This window comes from Anabrus simplex, chromosome 5 (genome assembly GCF_040414725.1).
Source record: "Anabrus simplex isolate iqAnaSimp1 chromosome 5, ASM4041472v1, whole genome shotgun sequence".
Classification (NCBI taxonomy): Eukaryota; Metazoa; Arthropoda; class Insecta; order Orthoptera; family Tettigoniidae; genus Anabrus; species Anabrus simplex.
The window spans coordinates 217,027,942-217,049,201 of record NC_090269.1 but is presented as its reverse complement, the minus strand read 5'-3'; the positions used below and the strand labels follow the sequence as shown (position 1 = coordinate 217,049,201).

Below are 21,260 nucleotides of genomic sequence, written 5' to 3'. Positions count from 1 at the left end.
ACGTTTCTACTAAAATAGTTCAAAATATGACCTTATGACAAAAAATAGCCAAAATATGCATTTATATGACAATTAAAAATCACTTAATTGTGACGATAATCACCTAATTTGCACCAAAATCCAATCAGGTAAGAAAATAGAGACAAAGAAAAAATATGACTTTTCCTAAACATCCAAGCCCTACTGATTACTGTCCACTGTTCAGAACTTCTCACTAATCATATCCATGTACTTCTGCCTGATTTCCTCATCTTGGAGATTTTCTACCCTTATTCATTTGCAGACAGATTTCACCTCCATTATCCTAGGCCTAGAGATACGAGGGTAATCCTAAAAATAAGGGCTCCTATTTTTATATAAATACAGAACTATGCTCATGTGGCTGTTGGTCACAATATTGTGAAAAGTGTTCCCCGCGCTCGCATATAAACATGCGCATGCCGCACTGCAGCACTCAGTCTTGGCTTAGCAGCCGTTGAGAATGGAGCTCCCATTGGATGTTACCACCAAGTGCGAAGTGCGCGCAGTTATTCGGTTGTTGAACGCAAAAGGTACTGAACCAATTGAAATCCATCGCCAATTGATGGAAGCGTATGGTGAGTCGTGCATTGATGTCAAAAATGTTCATTAGTGGTGTAAAGAATTTGCAGCTGGTTGGACTGAAATTCACGACAAACGAACAAAGGCCTGGGAGACCGTCAATTTCTGTCAAGATAGTCATGAAGGTTGAGCAAATCATGCATGAAGATCAGCGGATCACCCTGGATGATCTCTGCACTGTGGTTGCTGAGGTTTCCCGAAGCGCTGCTCACAACTTCCTGAACAGCATGGCGGCAAGCTGGTATAACATGGGCATACAAAAACTGTGACAGCGTCTACAAAAATGCATCAACCGCAATGGTGATTATGTAGAAAAATAGGTAAATGTTCAAGTTGTAAAATGATGTAAACCATTGTAGAAATCAAATCAAATCAAATCAAAATCTCTTTATTTGCTAATGAGGTGTCTACCTCGGTGGCAAATGGTACACTAAAATACATTATTGTCAAGCACTAAATATTAAATTAACAAGAGAAGGAAATTTTCCTATAATACAATTTACGCTAACATTTTTTTCCTATTAAACACACAGCTCATCCTTAATAAATTTATATTGTTTACAAAATTCTACTTATAATATCTCCTGTGCTACTTACAAATATAGATGTGGAATTACTTCAAATGATACTATACAACTGATATAAGATTAAACTTTACATTGCATTTATTTACTTATTTTTTACTCATTCTAAACAGGTCTATGTATTTATAAAAAATAGGAGACCTTATTTTCGGAATTACTTCCATACTTAGTTCACTATAGATCAGACAGTGGTCTGTATCATTGAAAAATCCCCAGAAAACCTGTATATTCCTAAGAGATTTCCTGATTTTGAAGTCAGTTAATATATAGTCTGTCAATGATCTGGTACCCCTACCCTCCCATGTGTAGCGGTGAATAGCCTTATGCTTGAAGAATGTATTCATAACCGCTAAACCCATTCTAGTACAGATGTCCAGCAAACACTTCCCATTCCTATTAGCTTCCATATTTCCCCCGAACATTTTCTGCAAATAACCTCAGCCTTTGTGGGTGAGGTTAACTTCCGAAAGTAAGCGGAGGAACCTGATCTCTATAGAGCGTGTCTCCAGGTGGTGGTTAGGGAGCCTCTACAGTATGTAGGGCTGGTTGAAATACCCAATACAACCCGCAGACCAACAGGTAGTCCAATTCCTGGGGTCATAAATGGGTTATGGGTGAATTCCTCAACAGCATCTATGGTGGAGAAGATGAACTTTGGTATGGTGGAGATGGAGGAAGGGGCAAATCCGTAGCGTCTATACTCCAGAGGAGCAGCTATAAAAGGTACCTGTCTCCATGTTAGGGGCAGCCTAATTTTGAATCTGGCAGTAGGTATAAAATGCCTTTGGGTGTGGCGAGCCCATCGTAACAATAGCCTATATGGATAAAGCAGATATGGTGACTCAGAAAAGGTAGGGCATCCCCTGCTAAAAGCTCTTTGGGTGCTGGGGAAACTATGAGAAGTAGGCAACCAGCACCAAACTACAGTACATCAAGATTGGGACAGTAAATCTCCTGACAATGACGGGAAAGACAGAAGAACTGGTTGACTTCATGAAAGAAAAAAATATAGCCATACTTGGACTGTGTGAGACCAAGAAGAGCAGTACAGGAGAGATTCCTCTGAAAGAAGGATACAGGCTGTATTACAGCGGAGGACCTGAAGCAAAAAATGGAGTAGCCATCATACTTAGAAAGGAAATCCAAGAATATGTGGAATCTACAAAATGCGTCAGCGATAGGATGATGGTGATGAGACTCCAGTTTGAAAATGGCATGAAAGATCTATTTCAGTTGTATGCCCCACAAAAAGGTTGCATAGATGAACATCTAGAGAACTTTTTAGAGGAAGTGGAGAAACAGATAGAAGATAAGAAAGTGCTATTGATGGGAGATCTAAATGCACAAGTTGGAATGGAAAGACAAGGAAAGGAAGATGTTGCAGGACCATTTGGATATGGAAATGTAAATCCAGAAGGTGAGTTGTTGGTGGATTTTTGCATGAGGAAGCAAATGATTGTTGGAAACACCTGGTTTAGGAAGAAGAACAGTCAGAAGATTACAAGGTATGGTTGGGGAGATAGATGAACAAAGACCATGACTGATTATATAATTATAGAGAAAGAACACCGGAAGAACCTTTTAGATGTTACAGCCATGCCTGAAGAAGCCTTTGGTGGAGATCATAGAGTTGTGATAGGAAAACTTAAAGTGAGAAAGATTGAAAAATCTCCAATAAGAAGAGAGAAAAGAATTAAAGTATGGAAGTTGAAGGGGAAAAGCATACAAGAAGAATTCCAAAGGGAAATAATACACTTGGTACCCAGGATGGAGATGGAAAATGTTGAAGATGAATGGGAAAGATTTAAGGAAGCACTGGTTGGATGTGCAGAAAAGGTATGTGGTAGAACAGTAGGAAATGTGAAAGACAAACAGACACATTGGAGGAATGATTAAAGTGAAGGAAAAGAAAATGGCATGGAAAGCATGTAAAACATCTAAGACTGAAAAAAGTAGAAAATATGTGGAGGCAAAGAATTTGGCCGAGAAAGTAGTGGAAGAAGGTAAGAGGAGAAGCTGGGCCGTATTCACACAGAAATTGAGAGATGACATACAGGCCAGCAAGAAATTATTGTGTGGTATCTTAAGAAACAAAAAGAGAGATCAAGTAAACACCAGATTTGTGAAGGATGAAGGTGGCATAATATTAACAAAGCCAGAAGAAATAAGAAATAGATGGAGAGAGTATTTTCAGAAGTTGTTGAACATGAGAACTAATGACAGTCATTCAACAGACCACCAGGAAAGGCAACTAGTTGATGAAGAAGTGGATAAATAAATTACAATGAATGGAATTGAAATGGCAGTAAAAAAGAATGGAAAAACTGCTGGAATAGATAAAACTTCAGTGGAGACGATAATGACAGCTGGAGCTGTAGGCCTGCAGTTGACATGTCAAGATCTCAGGATTGTCTGGGAGAATAAGGAGGTCCCTGAGGATTGGTAAAAAGGAATAATCAGCCTAATTTTCAAGAAAGGCGATAAGAAAGTATTAAAGAACTACAGGGGAATTGCTCTGATAACCCATGTTGTTAAGATAATGGAGAGGATACTGCAAAGTAGGATAAGGTTGAGGGTTTGGTTTCAGAAGTGGAAGGTGAACAATAGAGCCCATTTTCATTGTTAGACAACTAATGGAAAAACAATGGGAGTATGGGAATGATATGGTGATGACATTCATTGACATTGAAAAGGCACATGACAGTGTCCCTAGGACTAAAGTTTGGGACAGTCTGGTGCAAAAAGGAATTGGACGGGGATTAATAAAAATGATCATGGCAATGTACAAGGAATGTTGTAGTTGTGTGCAAACACAAGTTGGTAGGACAAGCTGGCTCAAAATCACTAGTGGGCTGAGACAGGGGAAGTGTTCTATTGCCAATCCTGTTTACAATAGTAATGGATGCCATCATGAGAACAGCAAAAGCAGCATATGGAGGAAGAGAAATGAACATGTTGTTATTTGCAGATGATATTGTGATTTGGGGAAAAGAGAACGTGAAGGTTCAAGAACATTTGGATGTGGTGAATGGGAAGATCAAAAAATGTGGGTTTTTTTTTTGTTGCTTTACATCGCACTGACGATGGGAGAGGAAAGGCCTAGGAATGAGAAGGAAGTGAGTGTGGCCTTAATTAAGGTACAGCCCCAGCATTTGCCTGGTGTGAAAATGGGAAACCATAGAAAACCATCTTCAGGGCTGTCGACAGTGGGGTTCGAACCCACTATCTCCCGGATGCAAGATCACAGCTGCGCGCTCCTAACCACACGGCCAACTTGCCTAGTAGGATGTGGATTGACAATAAGTGTATAAAAGAGTAAAACTCCAGTTATGACTAGAGAGGAGAAAGAAGGGAAAGGTCAGATTAGGCTTGCAGACAAGCCCCTGGAAGTAGCGGAGATGTTCAAATACCTGGAGAGTGAATTAATGGAGAATGCTCGAATGGATGCTGAAATTAGTAAGAGGATTCAAGCTGGAAGCTGTTTCTATCATACTGTAGTGTAAGAAACATGTTATGGGACAGAGATGTGCCAATGGAAGCAAAGGAAAATATGTACAAGATGTATTACGTACCCATAACAACTTACAAAGCAGAAACTTGGACAGTGACAAAGAAGGATGAGAGTCGAATACAGGCAGCCGAAATGAAGTTCTTGAGGAGTATGATACAGAAGATTAGAAGAGACAAAATAAGGAATGAGAAACTGCAGGAAGAAATTGGAGTGGAAAAAATGAATGATAGAATAGAGAAGAGCCGACTAAGATGGTTTGGGCACATAAAGTGAATGAGTGATGAAAGAATGCCAAAAAAGCAAGGAAGGAGACACCGCAGACGACCACGATTGAGATGGAAGGACACAATCCAATGCAGTATTAGAGAAAGAAACCTGGACTGGGACACAGTGTTGCATTAGGAGGGGTGGAAAGACTGAAGAAAGTGGAGAGGAACCATATTTGCTCCTATCCGGCTACAGCTGGATAATGGAAAATTATGATGATGATGATTTTATGCACAGAGCCTCCATGGCTCAGGTGGCAGCATGCTGGCCTCTCACCGCTGGGTTCCGTGGTTCAAATCCCGGTCACTCCATGTGAAATTTGTGCTGGACAAAGCAGAGGCGGGACAGCTTTTTCTCTGGGTACTCCAGTTGTCCCTGTCATATTTCATTCCAGCAATACTCTCCAATGTCATTTCATTTCATCTGTCATTCACTAATCATTGCCCAAGAGGAGTGTGACAGGCTTCAACAACCGGCACAATTCCTATCCTCGCAGCTAGATGGGGGCTTCATTTTCCATTCCTGACCCAGTCGAATGATTGGAAACAGGCTATGGATTTTCATTTTCCCCACATTTACCAATCATCCTTTCATATCCTTCAGTGCTATTTCCAACTCTCGCATTGAAATCGCCCATTAGCACTATTTTATCCTTGCTGTTCACCCTCATTATGATGTCACTCAATGCTTCATAAAACTTGTCAACTTCATCCTCATCTAAGGAAAGATATTCACGGGGATATTCACATATACTAGATTGTAAATAAAAGTTACAGACCTCTTCATATGTTTTTTTTCATTTACTGTCCATACTCTCTGCATGCTCCACTACATGGGTAGTACTACATGCACTTACAATACATTTCCTTACAAATGCACAAACATAAATTACATTTGAATAATTAAATTTCTAGATGACTGTTAATTTTACCAATATCAATCAATATCAGTCTTCCTTTTTCCTGAGAGCTTGAAAGTCCAGAGCATTAACAAATTTGGAAAATTCCTTGAAATACTTTTTTAATAGCACAGATTTCTGCATTGGCCAATTATCACCTCTATTAACACTATTTATCAAGAATTGCCTAATATTTTTCACTTCACTGCACTCGAAAATTATATGATCTATTGTCTGAGGGCTGCTGTTACAGGAACACTCAGAGTTACGTATAATTTTAAGTCTGCATAAGTACGAAGCAATATTTCCATGTCCAGTCAGTATTGTAGTCATATTTGGTGTTAAGTTGATTTTGGATTTTAATCTGCCTGCAACTGTTGGAAAGAATTCCTTTGTAAGTGTGCCTTTTGAAGTTTGTTCCCATTTTTGCTGCCATTCATGAAGTGATTCTTCTCTGAGATTTTTCTTTAATGTAGAGATGGGTATTTTATCGAAACATACGGTTATGAGAGTACTTAGGGGTTGTAGCAAGGATATAAAGGAGAGGGTGTATAAGCCTCTGGTATAATAATAATTTCGGGTGGCTATTTCTAGCCGAGTGCAGCCCTTGTAAGGCAGACCCTCGGACGAGGGTGGGTGGCATCTGCCATGTGTAGGTAACTGCGTGTTACTGTGGTGGAGGATAGTGGTATGTGTGGTGTGTGACTTGCAGGGATGTTGCGGACAGCACAAACACCTAGACCCCGGGCCTTTGGAATTAACCAATGAAGGTTAAAATCCCCGACGAGGCCGGGAATCAAACGCAGGACCCTCTGAACCGAAGGCCAGTACGTTGACCATTCAGCCAACAAGTTGGACTAAGTCTCTGGTAAGACCCTAATTAGGGTATGGTTCCAGTGTATGGGACCCACACCAGGATTACTTCATATGAGAACTGGGAAAAATCCAAGATTTGTTCTGGGTAATTTCCCACTAGAGAGTAGTGTTATGAAAATGTTGCTAACTTTGTGCTGGGAAGACTTGGGAGTAAGGAGACGAGCTGCTCGACTAAGCAGGATGTTCTGAGCTGTCAATGGAGAAATGGCATGGAATGACATTAGTAGATGAATAAGCTTGAGTTGGGCATGTAAAGGAAGGAATTCAAGAGGAAAAATAGGGACAAATATTAATTTATAGGAAAAGAAATTGAGAATTGGAATAATTGGAAATATTTGATAAATGTCCAAGTTCATTGAAATCATTCGAGGAAAGACTACGTGAACAAATGATAAGAAATCCACTATCTGCGCACTAGTCCAAAGTGAAGATCAGTGACTGACTGACTGAAGTGAAAACAATGTACAAAATTGGAATATACTGTATAAATATTTTCATAATTGTGAGATATTATATTAATGCTCTGCCACTTACTGAAAGGAATGTATAGTGTTGCATTATTATTCTTACCTGTATTACCAGGTGTCCAATTTCAGCATCCTCCCTCACTTTAGCATTGTAGGATACTTGTCTAAAGATGGGAGCATTATCGTTACTGTCTGTGACAGATATGTTCACAGTTGCATGGTTGCTTAGTGGTGGAACTCCTCCATCAATAGCTTGGATTGAAAGGAAGTAGTCTTTTGCCCTCTCATAATCTAGCTGCTCTGCAATGCTGATCACTCCTATGCACAGGACAGAAGATATTTACTGTAATGGCAGAAAATACAATCTGTCAAGGGGATAACATTTCTAAATACTGTACTGAAATAACTTTTGTAAATTGTCTGTACATCTCATTGCTTTAAAAGATTATTCAGATCAATGCAAAGGGTATTATTCTGTAACAAATGCATGAAAATAAAGCAATAACTATCATTTACATTTCTGGTTTTATTTCTGGAAGAGATTGAATCAATATGGTAGTTATTTCACCGGGTTGAACACTGTATTATTTAAAATGCAAAAATAATGGACTATTCCTAGTGACTGAATAATTCAATGACAAAGCAGATCTTCGTTGCTGTCAATCAATCACTACTGATCTGCAGTTAGGGCAGTCACTCAGGTGGCAGATTCCCTATCTGTTGCTTTCCTAGCCTTTTCTTAAATGATTGCAAAGGAACTTCTTGTGAGGTTGACTGGTTTTGTTAACTGTGCCAGATCGACTAACTGCAGTTAGGGACACTCTAAAACACAATCTGCAAACCAGAAGCAACATCTATATATCAACAAACATTCAAAATAGAAAGGTCCCTATTAGAGTAAGTACACATAACAAGGGGCTATTCCTACCGTATTAAAAGAAGAACAAAAATTCAGATATGACAGCATTTTATTAAACCAACAATGGTATCGAATAAGAATGCCGGATTCAACAAATCATATTAATAATAACAACCTCGGACATCATCTTCTGGCTCTTCAACCTTATCATAATCAAAGACACACTCTAATGGAGGGCAGTATAAGAGATGCATAAACTCTAACTAGCAACTAACATCATTACAAGAAGTTAAGAAGACAACAGTTTTATATCAAGATAACGAACATAGTGATGAAGTTTATAACTAGAGTTTCCATTAGTAATTATCATAAAGTACAACTTATTTAAGTGATTTCTTATAAAGTTCAAACATAAATGGAGTTTTAATTAATGGACAATCATACTAAGCCAAAGACAAGATTGGCAGGCAACAATTTTTAAATAAAGAACTCATTAATGGTTTCTTTTACCAATTTCAGCTATGTTTTTAGGAGTTTTCATATTTTTACATTTCTGGAGTATCTAATAGCCAAACATGAACATTAAAATGGACTTCTTAACCATGATACTTTATAAAATAGGAACTATGTTGTATTTTGTACATAATCAGGATCCTGGTTAATGACTGTGAGGTGTGAGTTAACGGCTGATGATGCCCAGCAAATAGAGTGAAGCATGTACCACATATTATAGTTATAATAACATGAACTTGTATTGAATAGGTGGATTTATTTTAATAAAGTTATGTGAAATTTTATGATTGATACATTATTCAATACGGATTAAGAATGAGATTTATTACATGCACATAATACTTAATCGAGCAACTAGTCCCCTTTCTCCCAAGTCTTCCCAGCCCAAACTTTGCAACATTTTTATAATGCTACTCTTTTGTTGGAAATCACCCAGAACAAATTGAGCTGCTTTTCTTTGGATTTTTTCCAGTTCTTGAATCAAGTAATCCTTGTGAGGGTCCCATACACTGGAACCATACTCTAGTTGGGGTCTCACCAGAGACTTGTATGCCATCTCCTTTACATCCTTACTACAACCCCTAAAAACCCCCCATAACCATATGCAGAGATCTTTACCCTTTATTTACAATCATATTTATGTGATTACCCCAATTAAGATCTTTCCTTATGTTAACACCCTGGTACTTACAATGATCCCAAAAGGCTACTTATCTGATGCCTGAAAACACACACAGGGTTAACTGAGATGTGGTCTAAGCACTGTCATATACGTCTCAGCACATTATATTAATTTAGCAAGAATTATATTAAAGTTGGCTCCAGAACAAAAGAAATAGTGTCACTGTCATATTCCAAATGTCTTAACAGATATTCGATGGCTACGGTACATACCAAGCTCAATAGCTGCAGTCGCTTAAGTGCGACCAGTATCCAGTAATCGGGAGAGAGTGGGTTCGAGCCGCACTGTCGGCAGCCCTGAAGATGGTTTTCTGTGGTTTCCCATTTTGACACCAGGAAAACGCCGGGGATGTACCTTAATTAAGGCCACGGCCACTTCCTTCCAATTCCTAGGCCTTTCCTATCCCATTGTCGCCATAAGACCTATCTGTGTCGGTGCGACATAAAGCCACTAGCTACAGTACATTATTATGATGATGGTTCAATGGCACATAGTGCATCACGTACTGATCCTCATCAGTGGATATGGTGTTCAGCCAACTGGGTTGCTTGCTCCTGGTTGGTTGATACTGAGCAGGATTTCTACGGAGTCAATTCAGCAGGTGGGCGCACTACCATGTCGTCACTTCCTGTTGGACTAACTTGAACTACCAACTTTCCTATGTAGGGGCTGCAAGCAATATACCATAAGGATGTAGGGAACATCTAATAGGTTAGAGTAGACAACATTTGTTGCGGTTGGACTTTCCGGAGAAGGGATGCATTAGATTTGTATGCTGTCCACAGAACACAAAGCACACATCACCAGTACCACATTTCAAATGCCTCGATGTTGTGGCAGTCAGTGGTGCATAAAATCCATATCTTTGATGCATAGGACATAACAGGAACACTAGAGTATTGACAAAATTGATGTTTGTTGCATTGGTTATTGAAGTGTCGCACCAAATTTTGGTCAGCTACACCATTATATAGTATAAACTTCATGATCCGTAATGACAGTTCCGAATTGTACAAAGTATAAGCCTTTATTTTTTCCTCCTACTCAATACCTTATTCAATCTCCCTGAGGGGGTTACAAGTTCATGTCAAATTTACTTAAAAACATATATTTTAGCCCATATTTATGGGCCATCTTCAGTGGACATTTTAAAGGTATTTTAATATGTACCGGTAGGTGCATCATAATTGTGAATTTTTATACTGTGTCTAGATTGTTTTCAACTCAGTACATCATGTCAATTCATCCCAGTGTCATCAGTAAAGTGGAGGTTCGAGATCTCAATTCCACTGATGAACGCATCTCCATCCCACTCATCTAAGTACCCTTTGAACAATGAATAATAGTGGTGACAGGATGCACCCTTGGCGGATCACCTGTCTAATGCAATATTTGAAGGACAGGATGATCTTCATGACTGAAAGGCACAAGTCATGCAGACTCTTCAACAAGTGGATAAGGTGAAGTGGCATTCCCATCTCACTCAGATTTTCCTCAGGTTATGCCATTGGAGAATGTCAAAAGTTTTTCATAAACAACAAAATTGATGCACATAGGTGTTTAGTAATCCCTTCCCTTCTTTATAAGCTGTCAAAGATTATCTGCTCCGAGGTACCTCTGCCTTTCACAAAGACAGCCTGCTCTGGTGTCAGGGAGTATTCCAGCCTCTTCTGTATCACATAGAATATAATTCTGCTCACAAGTGAGATGAGGGCTTTCAGGTGGAAGTTGTTGTTGTCAACCGAAGAAACTTTCCTATAGCGGATATCCAGTAATAATGGAAATGTGTCAGTCTTCAAGTCATTTCCCAGAGATCCCATATACACTAACTCTATGTGGACTGATCACTTTCATATACTTAGTAGTGATCATGTCAATGCTTTGAGATTTCCATAGGCTTAACCTATCCATTGTCACTTAAATCTCAGATCTCAGAATGTTTGGTTCAGTCTGATACAAATGTACTGTGGTTTCCTCTGGACAATGTACAAGTTTTCATCCCCAGTTTTTGTCACTAAGACATCCTCGGAATTATGGATGACCCACAAACGAGGTGAGAACTTCAGAGTGACCTGTCTGATTTTGGTGAACAAGTCACTGGTTCTTGTAGAATTTTCTACACCTGGATTTCAGAGCAGATTTTATTAATTACTGTTATCTGGGTAACATTCCCTCTGTAATACTCATGGAGCTCAATGTATCTTCTGAAAGTATCAGAATCATTCAGCCCTTCCAGAGTTGGTTTACGTCATTTTTTAATCAGTGCAAGCGTATCATTGTAGATCCATTTCTGTCTCACCGGGAGTGATTTCAGTTGTGTCTGTAATGACACATCTTTTACAAAGGTCTTGAATTTGGACCAAAATGCCTCTGCTGTAAGTTGCATGGCATTGGTAAGTTTTCACTGAATGGTCAGTTCAAGGTTCTCAGAGAAATCTTGGGGATTGTACATGAGGCGAAGATCTAGAGCAGTTATTCTTTAGAGCTGCAAACTGCACCTGAAAGTGTCTTGTTTGTTTTCAGGGAGATGTGCTAATATGTCCAGACTGGGATATAATCTATTTGATTTTTGTAGATCCTGTACTGAGCTGTCCATGTGTAGAACTGTCTAGGATGCTGCTGGAGGACAGAGTTCCCCACTGTAAATCAATTACCACTACAGAACTGAATAAGGTGTTCCTCTCATTAGATATGACCAAGCTGAAGTGTTCTGCCACAGAGCAAATGTGGTTATTTACAATCATGCTTCTGATATTAGCATTGAAATCACCCATTACAATCAGAACATCCTTGTCAGTGACATGGGTGGCTCCAAGAGACATGCAGAAATTTGCAGTTACCTCATTCTTGGTGTCTGTGGTAGGAGCATATACCTGTAAGGTGTTTAGGTTGCAGGATTTGACTTTGATGAGTAGGAACATTAACCATGGGCTGATAGCTCTTCATCTGTGTAATTTTTCCAGTGTTATTTTTCTGAGAATATATCATTCTTTGTCTTTTCTTGTTAGTGGTCTTCTGGCACTAATCTCAAGAGAGCATTTTCAAGCAAATCTTGTGTCACATCATTGTTTCCACTCTCTATAAGTAACATTATTGGTTGTATGTCTAGAATTTTTTTGAGCAGGGCTATGTCAATATGTTGTGGAATCCATTGCTGTTTGATATTTATGACTTCTAGTTCTTCTATAATGAAGCTGGTTTGGACTTGGATGTGCTTCCTTATTGAACTGAATTGAACTGAATGTATTGGTTAGAATTTGCCACTGAGGCTAATGAGCCCCTTTTTGTAGCATCTATATGTGACCATATGTGTTTCTGTTGTTATATATGTATTTCCTTCCCTCTAAAAAATACCAAATCTATTACACTTGAACCTTGATTAGCCAGAGGGAAACCTCCTTCTTCAAGAGTTTTGAAAACTGCTAGAGCTTTTCTGTCTGGTTTAACCCTGCGACAGTTAAAGTCCCCAACCACTATTAGGGGAACGCTTGTGTTTGTTTGTTGAAGTGCCAGCAAGATAGTTCCTATGATCGTTTCTGTTGAGGCTGTAGGTTGTGTGTATATTTCAATAATTGAAAAATGTCTAAATGTGATAATCACAGTATTTCCTTCAGTGTGTTTACTTATTGCTTTGCCCAGAGACTGTTTGTAAAAGTGGCATACCCCTCCTGATGGCCTCTCCTTTTGTCCTGTTTCTGCTAGCGAACGAACTGCATTGATATCCATTGATTCCAGAAGGAATGTCTCAGTGAGAATTATTAGGTCTTGATCCATTAGATACGGTATATATCAGGAGTTATCATAAGAGATTTCAGACCTTCTACATTTCATAAGAAACATTTCAGTTTGCTGTTACCAGATCTGAAAGAGGCAGAAGTCAGGCCTGAATATTCATTCTTGGTACATGAAAGGAAGGGCTTTATTTGGTCCTTTTGTATTTAACATTTTTCATTCTGTGATGCTTTCAATACTGCTTTGTTTATTAAGATGTTGAATCTTCCATTTTTGTTTTGTTGCTTAATTGCTCTATGTATATTCATGCATTTATTCTTCTGCTTTTCATTTTCTGGCTGTCGCAGTACCTATTTATGTGTTTGGAGGTCTTCTTGGCCTTGACTGCTGTTGTAGGTATGAGGATTGACTGTTCGGATTTAATTTTCAGGGTAGAATGGTGGTCCAAGCAACTTGTTCAACTCCCTATCCTACTTTTGGTTCTTCAGTTTCTGTCCCTGGTGTTGATTATGTGCTTTGTAACAGTTGGTGAACTTGAGAGATCAGTATTTAGGGACCCGAGCTCTTTACCTTGTCCATATGCCTGGCTAGGTGTAGGATTGGATAACGTGACAGCCTGTTTTTTCCTACCTTAACATGTAAGACGCTTCATGCTTCTGAATTGCTGGTTTCTTATGAGTGTTGAAATATCATGGGGTTTCATTTACTTTCTCTGTCAGTATGGTTTCCATGTACTGCTTCATATTATCCATAGCTGCCTCCAAGGACCTAGTAAGTCTGGCAACAAATTTCTCATATTTTTCCATGTTTCTCATTTTTGTTTGCATTCTTCATAAGGCCATGTAATATTGCAGTTAACTCTTTTGAGAATATCAAACTCACCTTGGCTCATGTTCACACATTTCCTATTTCCCATGTTTAGCATCCTTTGCATTCAACTGCATTTCCGATGCTGTCATTCTTACAAGTTTGGCATAACTCCATTTTGTCACTTGGTTGCTATGTACTGTACCGGTTACGACCTGTACATGAGTATTTTTTGAGTATAAATTACATTTAATTATCATGCGTAATGTTCTGAGCACGCCTGGTTTGTTTACCGTCAGCGGGGCAAGCAAGCGAGTGAAGGACAGCTGTGAGCTGTGACGTAGCCACAGGGGCTAGCTAGACCGCCCGCCCGTCACACCACGTGTTCCCAGCCTGGACTCGTATATTCTAGATTCCACGTCACATCTTCCAGATTGTTCGACGGGGAAAATTTTGTAACTCCTGTAATAATTATGCTAGCGGCTTGAGCGATATGTCATCTTGTTTGGGATCACCTGAATGTCGCAATGCTCGAGTTTCAAGTAAATCCATCGAGGGATTTAGGAGATATTCAGTCAAGCCGTATTGTGAGGTAGACGCCCCGGATCGAATAAAAGGAGGGCCCACTGTAGCCTGTTCGCTCAGTTACAGCTGAGTAGTCAGCGTGAACACTCTCGCTGCTACTTTCGTCGTGTAGTGACAGTCCCGACGAGGAACTCTGTAATTTTCTAAGTATTCATAAAGTGAACTTGTATTTTCTTCGAGTGTAGGAGAACGAATTCTTCCAAGTATTCTCAAGTGGACTTGCAATATTTCGAGTGTTAAAGAACATTTTCTAAGTCTTCATAATTGAACTTACAATATTTACAGGTGTTCGAGATTGGAATTTTTCCAATTATTCATGAAATGGACATGTATTATTTACGTGTGCTAAATTCATAATTGGACTTGTATTATTTACGTGTGTTAAAGAACGAATTCTTCATAAATTGAACCTGCAATATTTGCGAGTGTTAAGAGACTCATTCCTCCAATAAACAGTGATTTATAAACTTTGCTAGTGATGATCTCTGAATGTGCTTTAAGTTCCCGTAAGCATAAATTTGTGATTTTGCTGGTACTGGATCAGAGACTTATAAACTTTGCTGGTGATGAACTCTAACTTCATTAAACGTCTTTAAAACATAAATTTAGGATTTCACCTGTGTTTATTCAAAGACTTATAAATTTTGCCAGTGATAGACTGTAAATTTATTCATGTGGATGGACTTGTGTTTTTCGTACATGTTCACTCAAAGACTTGTACATTCGCCAGTGTTGATTCAAAACTTTATAAATTTCACCAGTGATGAACTTTAAATCTATTCAGATTTTCATGTGGATGGACTTATGTTTTTCGTCCGTGTTCATTCAGAGACTTGTACCTTCGCCAGTGATGAACTTTAAATTTGGTCATAGTTTCATGAGAAGGGACTTGTGTTATTTTTGCCAGTATTTATTCAGAGACAAAGACTTTTACTAGTGGTGAACTTTGAAAATATTCATAATCCTCGTATACAGAGACATATCATTTTACGAGTGTTAAATTTTGAAAGTCTTAACGAATAATAACCAGTGACTTTGCTAATAGGTTAATCACCCAAGGTTCTTATGAACTCAGATTTATCAGTACTGCGAGTGACCTTGGAGACATCGACCCTCTCAGTCACATTGGACTGAGATAGCAAATGATTATCTGCAACATCACCAGGATCATCGGGGTTCAACCTGGGCCTCAAAAGTTCGAGGCATCTCTACCTTCTACCAACCCAGACAGTCCAGCCGCTTCTGTACGGAGTCCCTGGAATCTTCTGGAACATGTTCCAACCTGCTCGGCTTGGTGAACTGGTGAATCCGAGCCATATTATAGGACTATGTGGAAGACAACTTATATCTACCTGGAGGTGATGCGCAATTTCATGTCTTATATGAATAAACTCATGTTCAGTCAAAGTCAAAGTTTTCTTGTAGATAGGACCCTACCTCCTGTACCGAGCCCTAGCTACTAGTCACCCAGTTTTTGCCCTGAGAACTATATACTTGCTTACTTTAAAATATAATCTGAGAGTCGGGCTCTTTTACCGGTACAGAGAGGAGGGTAATATACGTGGCACCCTACACATTGGGGCATGATAGCTAGGTTAACAGTGCTATCAATTAATAGACAATCACAACACCCTGGACGTGGTGTTCTTTTTTTTTGTGTGTGTGTTTACAAAGTGAAACTTATGCCCTGGACGTGGCAAATAATTTGTGTTTTATGTGTCATTTTTCATATGGTTGATTTCTATGTGTTGATATATGATGAACTGAGTGCTTTTGAACTTTTAAAGCCACTGATATTGCAATTTCCATTTGAAATTTTCTAAGTGTCACATTTTGAAATATTTACATTGCTCTAAATATGGAAAATATACTATCAGCAATTGAAGCCCTTAGGCTTAATATGTATGAGGTTAATGCCAATTTAGAGACTAGGCTTACTGCAACATGTGCTAACTTAGAGCGTAATATGAATGAGGCTAACGTCAATTTAGAGACTAGGCTTACTGCGACATGTGCTAGCTTAGAGAGACGTATTACAGAAACTAATACTAATCTTTCTAGCATAGCTGAGGCTAATGTTCAAACTAATGCTAATCTTGCCAATGTAGACCAACGTCTAAATAACTTAGCCCAAGCAAATGTTGAATCAAATGCTAAGTTAAATAATTTAGTTGAATCAAATGCCAACCTAGATAGGCGCTTAGCTGAATCAAATGCTAAGTTAAATAATTTAGCAGAATCAAATACCAACCTAGATAGGCGGTTAGCAGAAGCTGATGCCAGGTTAGATAAGCGTTTACATGACGTGGTTCAATCCCAATTTACTGAAATGAACACGAAATTAGAATCACGTTTCGACCAAGCAAGTGTTAGGATAGAAGAAAGATTCTCCGAGTCCAACAAGAAAATTGATGACCGATTTACGGAAATTAATTCTCAGCTTACTCGTAACATCGAGGAGATGAGAAAAACTATTAAAGATCAAGTCTTAGAAGTTGTTAAGGAAGATTTACAGAAGGTTGTTCCTTCCGTTCAACAGCTTTCACAGGATATTGAGGAATTCAAGGCCGAATTTCAAGAGTCACATGGTCAGCTTTCGCAAATGCAGGCTAAAATTGTTTCTGTCCAAGATACTCTTCGGGACACGGTTAAGAATGACATTTCCAGAGTTGGAAACAAAGTTGCTTTATTAAAAGCTAAGCAGGGCGAGTTTGACAAACGATTTACGCAACAAGCCGATAATACGACCACACAAATTAGTTGTATTTGTAAAGATGTTGGTGAACTTAAAACTGAATTGAAGAACGATGTCAAACAAGTCGAAGGAATAGTCCAACTCCAGTTGGGAGATGTTAAAAATAATCTCGAACAACTAGCCACTAAGGTCGTTAATCTTGAATCTCGAGATACTTCCAGACCTATTTCTAGTTTGATAGAAGGAGTCGAAGGAACGTCATACCAGACGACTATCGTTAAAATCCAAGAGGAAAAACCTCCTAAATTCTCCGGTAAAGAAGATTATACTGCTAAAGAATTTCTGATTAATGTAGCAGAATATTTTCAAGAACATAAGATTAGCGAGGATAGGAAGCTAAGAACAGTTGCCCGATTACTCGAAGGCAAAGCCCTTTCTTGGTATTCCGTATTCAAATCTAATTTCAAGACATACTCAGACTTTGAGAAAGCTTTAATTGAATGTTTTTGGAACGCAGAAACTCAACACCTTATCAAACTTCAACTATATTCGAGAAGGTATAACACCTCCATTAACACCTCTCGATACGCAGATTTTTTATTCAGTTGAAGAAGATGCAGTATTTAGATCCTCCTCTGCCTGAGAAGGAACTTATTCAGGTTATTACATTACAATACCCTTCTCACGTTCAAGAGATCTTAGTAGCTGCGAACATTCAGAACTTGGATCAATTACATGCAGTATTGCGACGTCTTGATACTGCTCATGCGCAGGGAACTTTGAAACCAAGCAAGAGTAAGGACATAGCCGCCCATCCAGTTCAGGTTAATGCTTCTGAACAACCATGACAAAGTCCAGAACGAAAGGATAGAAAGGAAGAAAGGGATACTCAATTATCACCTACACGGTATAGAGGGTTTAGGAAACGCCCATACCGTGGCCAGATGCCATACCAAACCAAACCTACTTGGTTAAAACAAGAAAAAAAACAAGAGAGTAGAGACTCAAATAATTCGGACTTGCACAAACGATGGAAGGAAACACAGGCCTACCTTCATGAGATGAAACAAGAGGGTCATCAACCTGGAGCGACTTCTCTTGAATATCAAGAATATCATAGGAGAAACAATACCTTTGGTCAAAATCCAGAATCCACAGGTGCTGTTAAAAAAAAAAAAAAAAAAATTTTTCCAAAATAAGATTGCCTGAAAATGAGGAGGTTGGGTCATTTCACGTAGACATAATAAATTATTGGCACATCGATGATGACTTAGTGTTTGAGGACGAGTTACCTATTCGTCAACATGTCCAACGAAGTTTACCCATAATTAGTATTACCATTGGGGGATTCCAAGTATCATCATCAGTGGACTCGGGAGCGCAAGTGTCCCTAATTTCTGACAAACTGATAACATTGATTAAGGATAAATGTGATCTTCTGATTTTGCCAGTTGCACAAGTGAAGATCAAGGGTATTATTCCTGACTGGAACATCAAATGCAAGCAGCAAGTATTCCTTGAGTTCAGCATTAATGAGGAAGTGTGTGAACATGTCTTTCTGATAGTTTCGCCTATGAAATTCAACCTTATTTTGGGTTCAGACTTTTTGTTTAAATATAAGGCTACAATTGACTACTCTGCCAACACCATTCATCTATGTAGGATTGGATCTGTAGAGTTGCAACTGGTGGATGGTGAAGATTTTAGGCTTCAAGGGACTGATTTACCCTGTACACAAGTCGATGGTGTGATTGGCGATGCCGCCCCAGTCGACCAGGTACTGAAAGAAGAGGGTGATCCCGAGGAAGAAGAGGGACCCGTGTCAGAAGAAGAAGGAGATCCCGATGAAGAGGGACCCATTGATGAAATTTTAAATGACAAAGGGCCCGATTTTCTCACCTACATCTCCAGTGTAACTGAAGCCCCAGATTACCACCCTGACATAGCAGCAGCGGAGGAAGAAATCTATCAAGCTTATCCGGACGTCTTTGATGAGAAACCCAGAGAAATTAAAAATTTTAAGCACCACTTCAACGTCAAGGATGCTTCGCCTTATAAACGCAAACCATATCCAGTGCCCGAGAAATACATGGATGAAACCAGGACACTGATTCGTCAGATGGAGGCTGACGGAATTATCTCAAAATGCGTTACGCCCTATATTAATCCACTTACCATAGTAAGGAAACCTGATGGTAATCTACGTTTGTGTTTGGACGCTCATGTCTTGAATGACCGACTGATCCTTGAATATGACCACCCTCCTCCGCTTAAAGATGTCAGTAAGCGATTTTATGGAAAGAAATATTTTTCAGGTATGGACATGACATCATCGTACTTCCATATCATACTGGATGAACATAGCCGGCTCTTCACTGGATTTATCTTCGACAATATTACCTATGTCTTCAACTGTCTGCCCTTTGGCATAAAGAACTCGGGAGCCGTTTTAATAAGAGTGTTGGAAAGCCAGTTATCTGATAATGTAAAGGCCATCGCCACTATTTATGTCGACGATATCTTGGTAGCATCTGATACATGGGAACAGCATTTGGAAGACTTACACACTGTACTTAAGGAATTGAGAGAAAAGAACTTTAAAATTAATTTGAAGAAAAGTCTATTTTTCAAGACGGAAGTTCTTTTTCTTGGACATGTCATTAGTGGGGAGGCATCCGCCCAAATCCTGCCAAAATTCAATGCATTGCGGATTTTCCTAGGCCTTGCAGGATTAAGCAAGTTTGGCAATTCCTGGGACTTTGCCAATTCTTTTCGCAACATTGCCCTCAGTACACAGAAACTGTAGCGCCTCTCCAGGAATTACTGAAGAAAAACAATCACTGGAAGTGGACTACTGAATGTGAGCAATCCTTTATTGCTACTAAAAGGATGCTCAAAAATAATGTGCAGCTCTGCTATCCTAATTACGAGTGGCCTTTCCATATTGAATGTGACGCCAGTAAGATAGGAATTGGAGTTGTTCTTTACCAAGTCGACCCTAATAGGCCCGATGTCAAGTTGTTCATTTCATTTGTGAGTTGGAAGCTTAGGACACATGAAAAGTCATACACCATTACGGAGCTAGAAGCCCTAGCGATTGTATATTCGCTTTTGTATTGGAAAAAGGTTGTCTTTGGGTTTCCAATCACCAGCAGGAACACGGACCACAAGGCACTTACTTTCATTCTGTCTTCCGACCTTACGAATGAATGAGTCACCAGATGGGCATTATTCAACCAACAATTCAATGTCTCCATTGTGCATCGATCTGGAAAGAACAACGTATTAGCCGACGCTCTCAGTCGGAATCCTTCCAATGCGACCGTAGCTTGTCCAATTTCAGTCACTAATAGTGATGACGAAGAATTTCTGAGAAAACTTCGATATCTAGCCCAAGCCCAGCGGAGAGATCACAGGCTAAGAGAAATAATTCGCTTCTGTGAAGGATCGATTCCACAACATGATCCAGACTATGCACGGATCGAGCAGGCAGCCCAATCTTTTTCTTGGGACAACAACTTACTCTACAAGTACACTAATACAACCAAGACTGCTAAAAGGATTTATGCCCCGGCTAAACTTCGGGAAGCCATCATCTGGCATTGCCACTTCATCACAGGACATGCTGGAGTAGACAAAGTGGCTAGTGTAATTAAGGAAAGGTTCATCTGGGAATACCTCCGTAATGATATAAGAAAGACCATACGAACCTATGACTTGTGCGAACGGATTAAACCAAACAATTACCTTATGACGGAATATCCGAGGCCTATCATTCCGGAGAAGCCATGGAAGGTGATGGCGCTCGATCTGTATGGCCCAATTACAAAGGCGACCAGGGGTAACAAGCACGTCTTAGTTATTGTTGATGTCTTTTCAAAATTCACCATGTTGTTACCTATCCAGAAGGCAAACACTGGAAATATTTTAAGGAGACTCTGCAGGAATGTCTTCCCTGAGATGGGGAAACCTACGTTTCTACTAACCGATCATGGAAGCCAGTTTACATCTGCAGAATTCCAGGCGGCAATAGAAGAGTTGGAGATTCATCATATAATGAATTCCATTTGTCATCCCGAAGCCAACCCTGCTGAGCGATTGATGAGAGAAATTGCCAGATTCTGTCGGGTCTACTGCCAGCAGGAACACTGGAGATGGATTGAAGTACTTCCAGCGATGCAGAA

General features: G+C 39.4%; 1 protein-coding gene across 1 annotated transcript in view; it reads right to left on the bottom strand.

Moving 5' to 3' along the window:
* Positions 1–21,260, bottom strand: part of LOC136874446 (fat-like cadherin-related tumor suppressor homolog) — a 671,031-nt gene that overhangs the window by 95,338 nt on the left and 554,433 nt on the right. Inside the window, exon 33 of the mRNA XM_068227805.1 lies at positions 7,307–7,521. Within this exon, the coding sequence (XP_068083906.1) occupies positions 7,307–7,521 (215 nt within the window). The remainder of the gene's footprint in view (positions 1–7,306; positions 7,522–21,260) is intronic.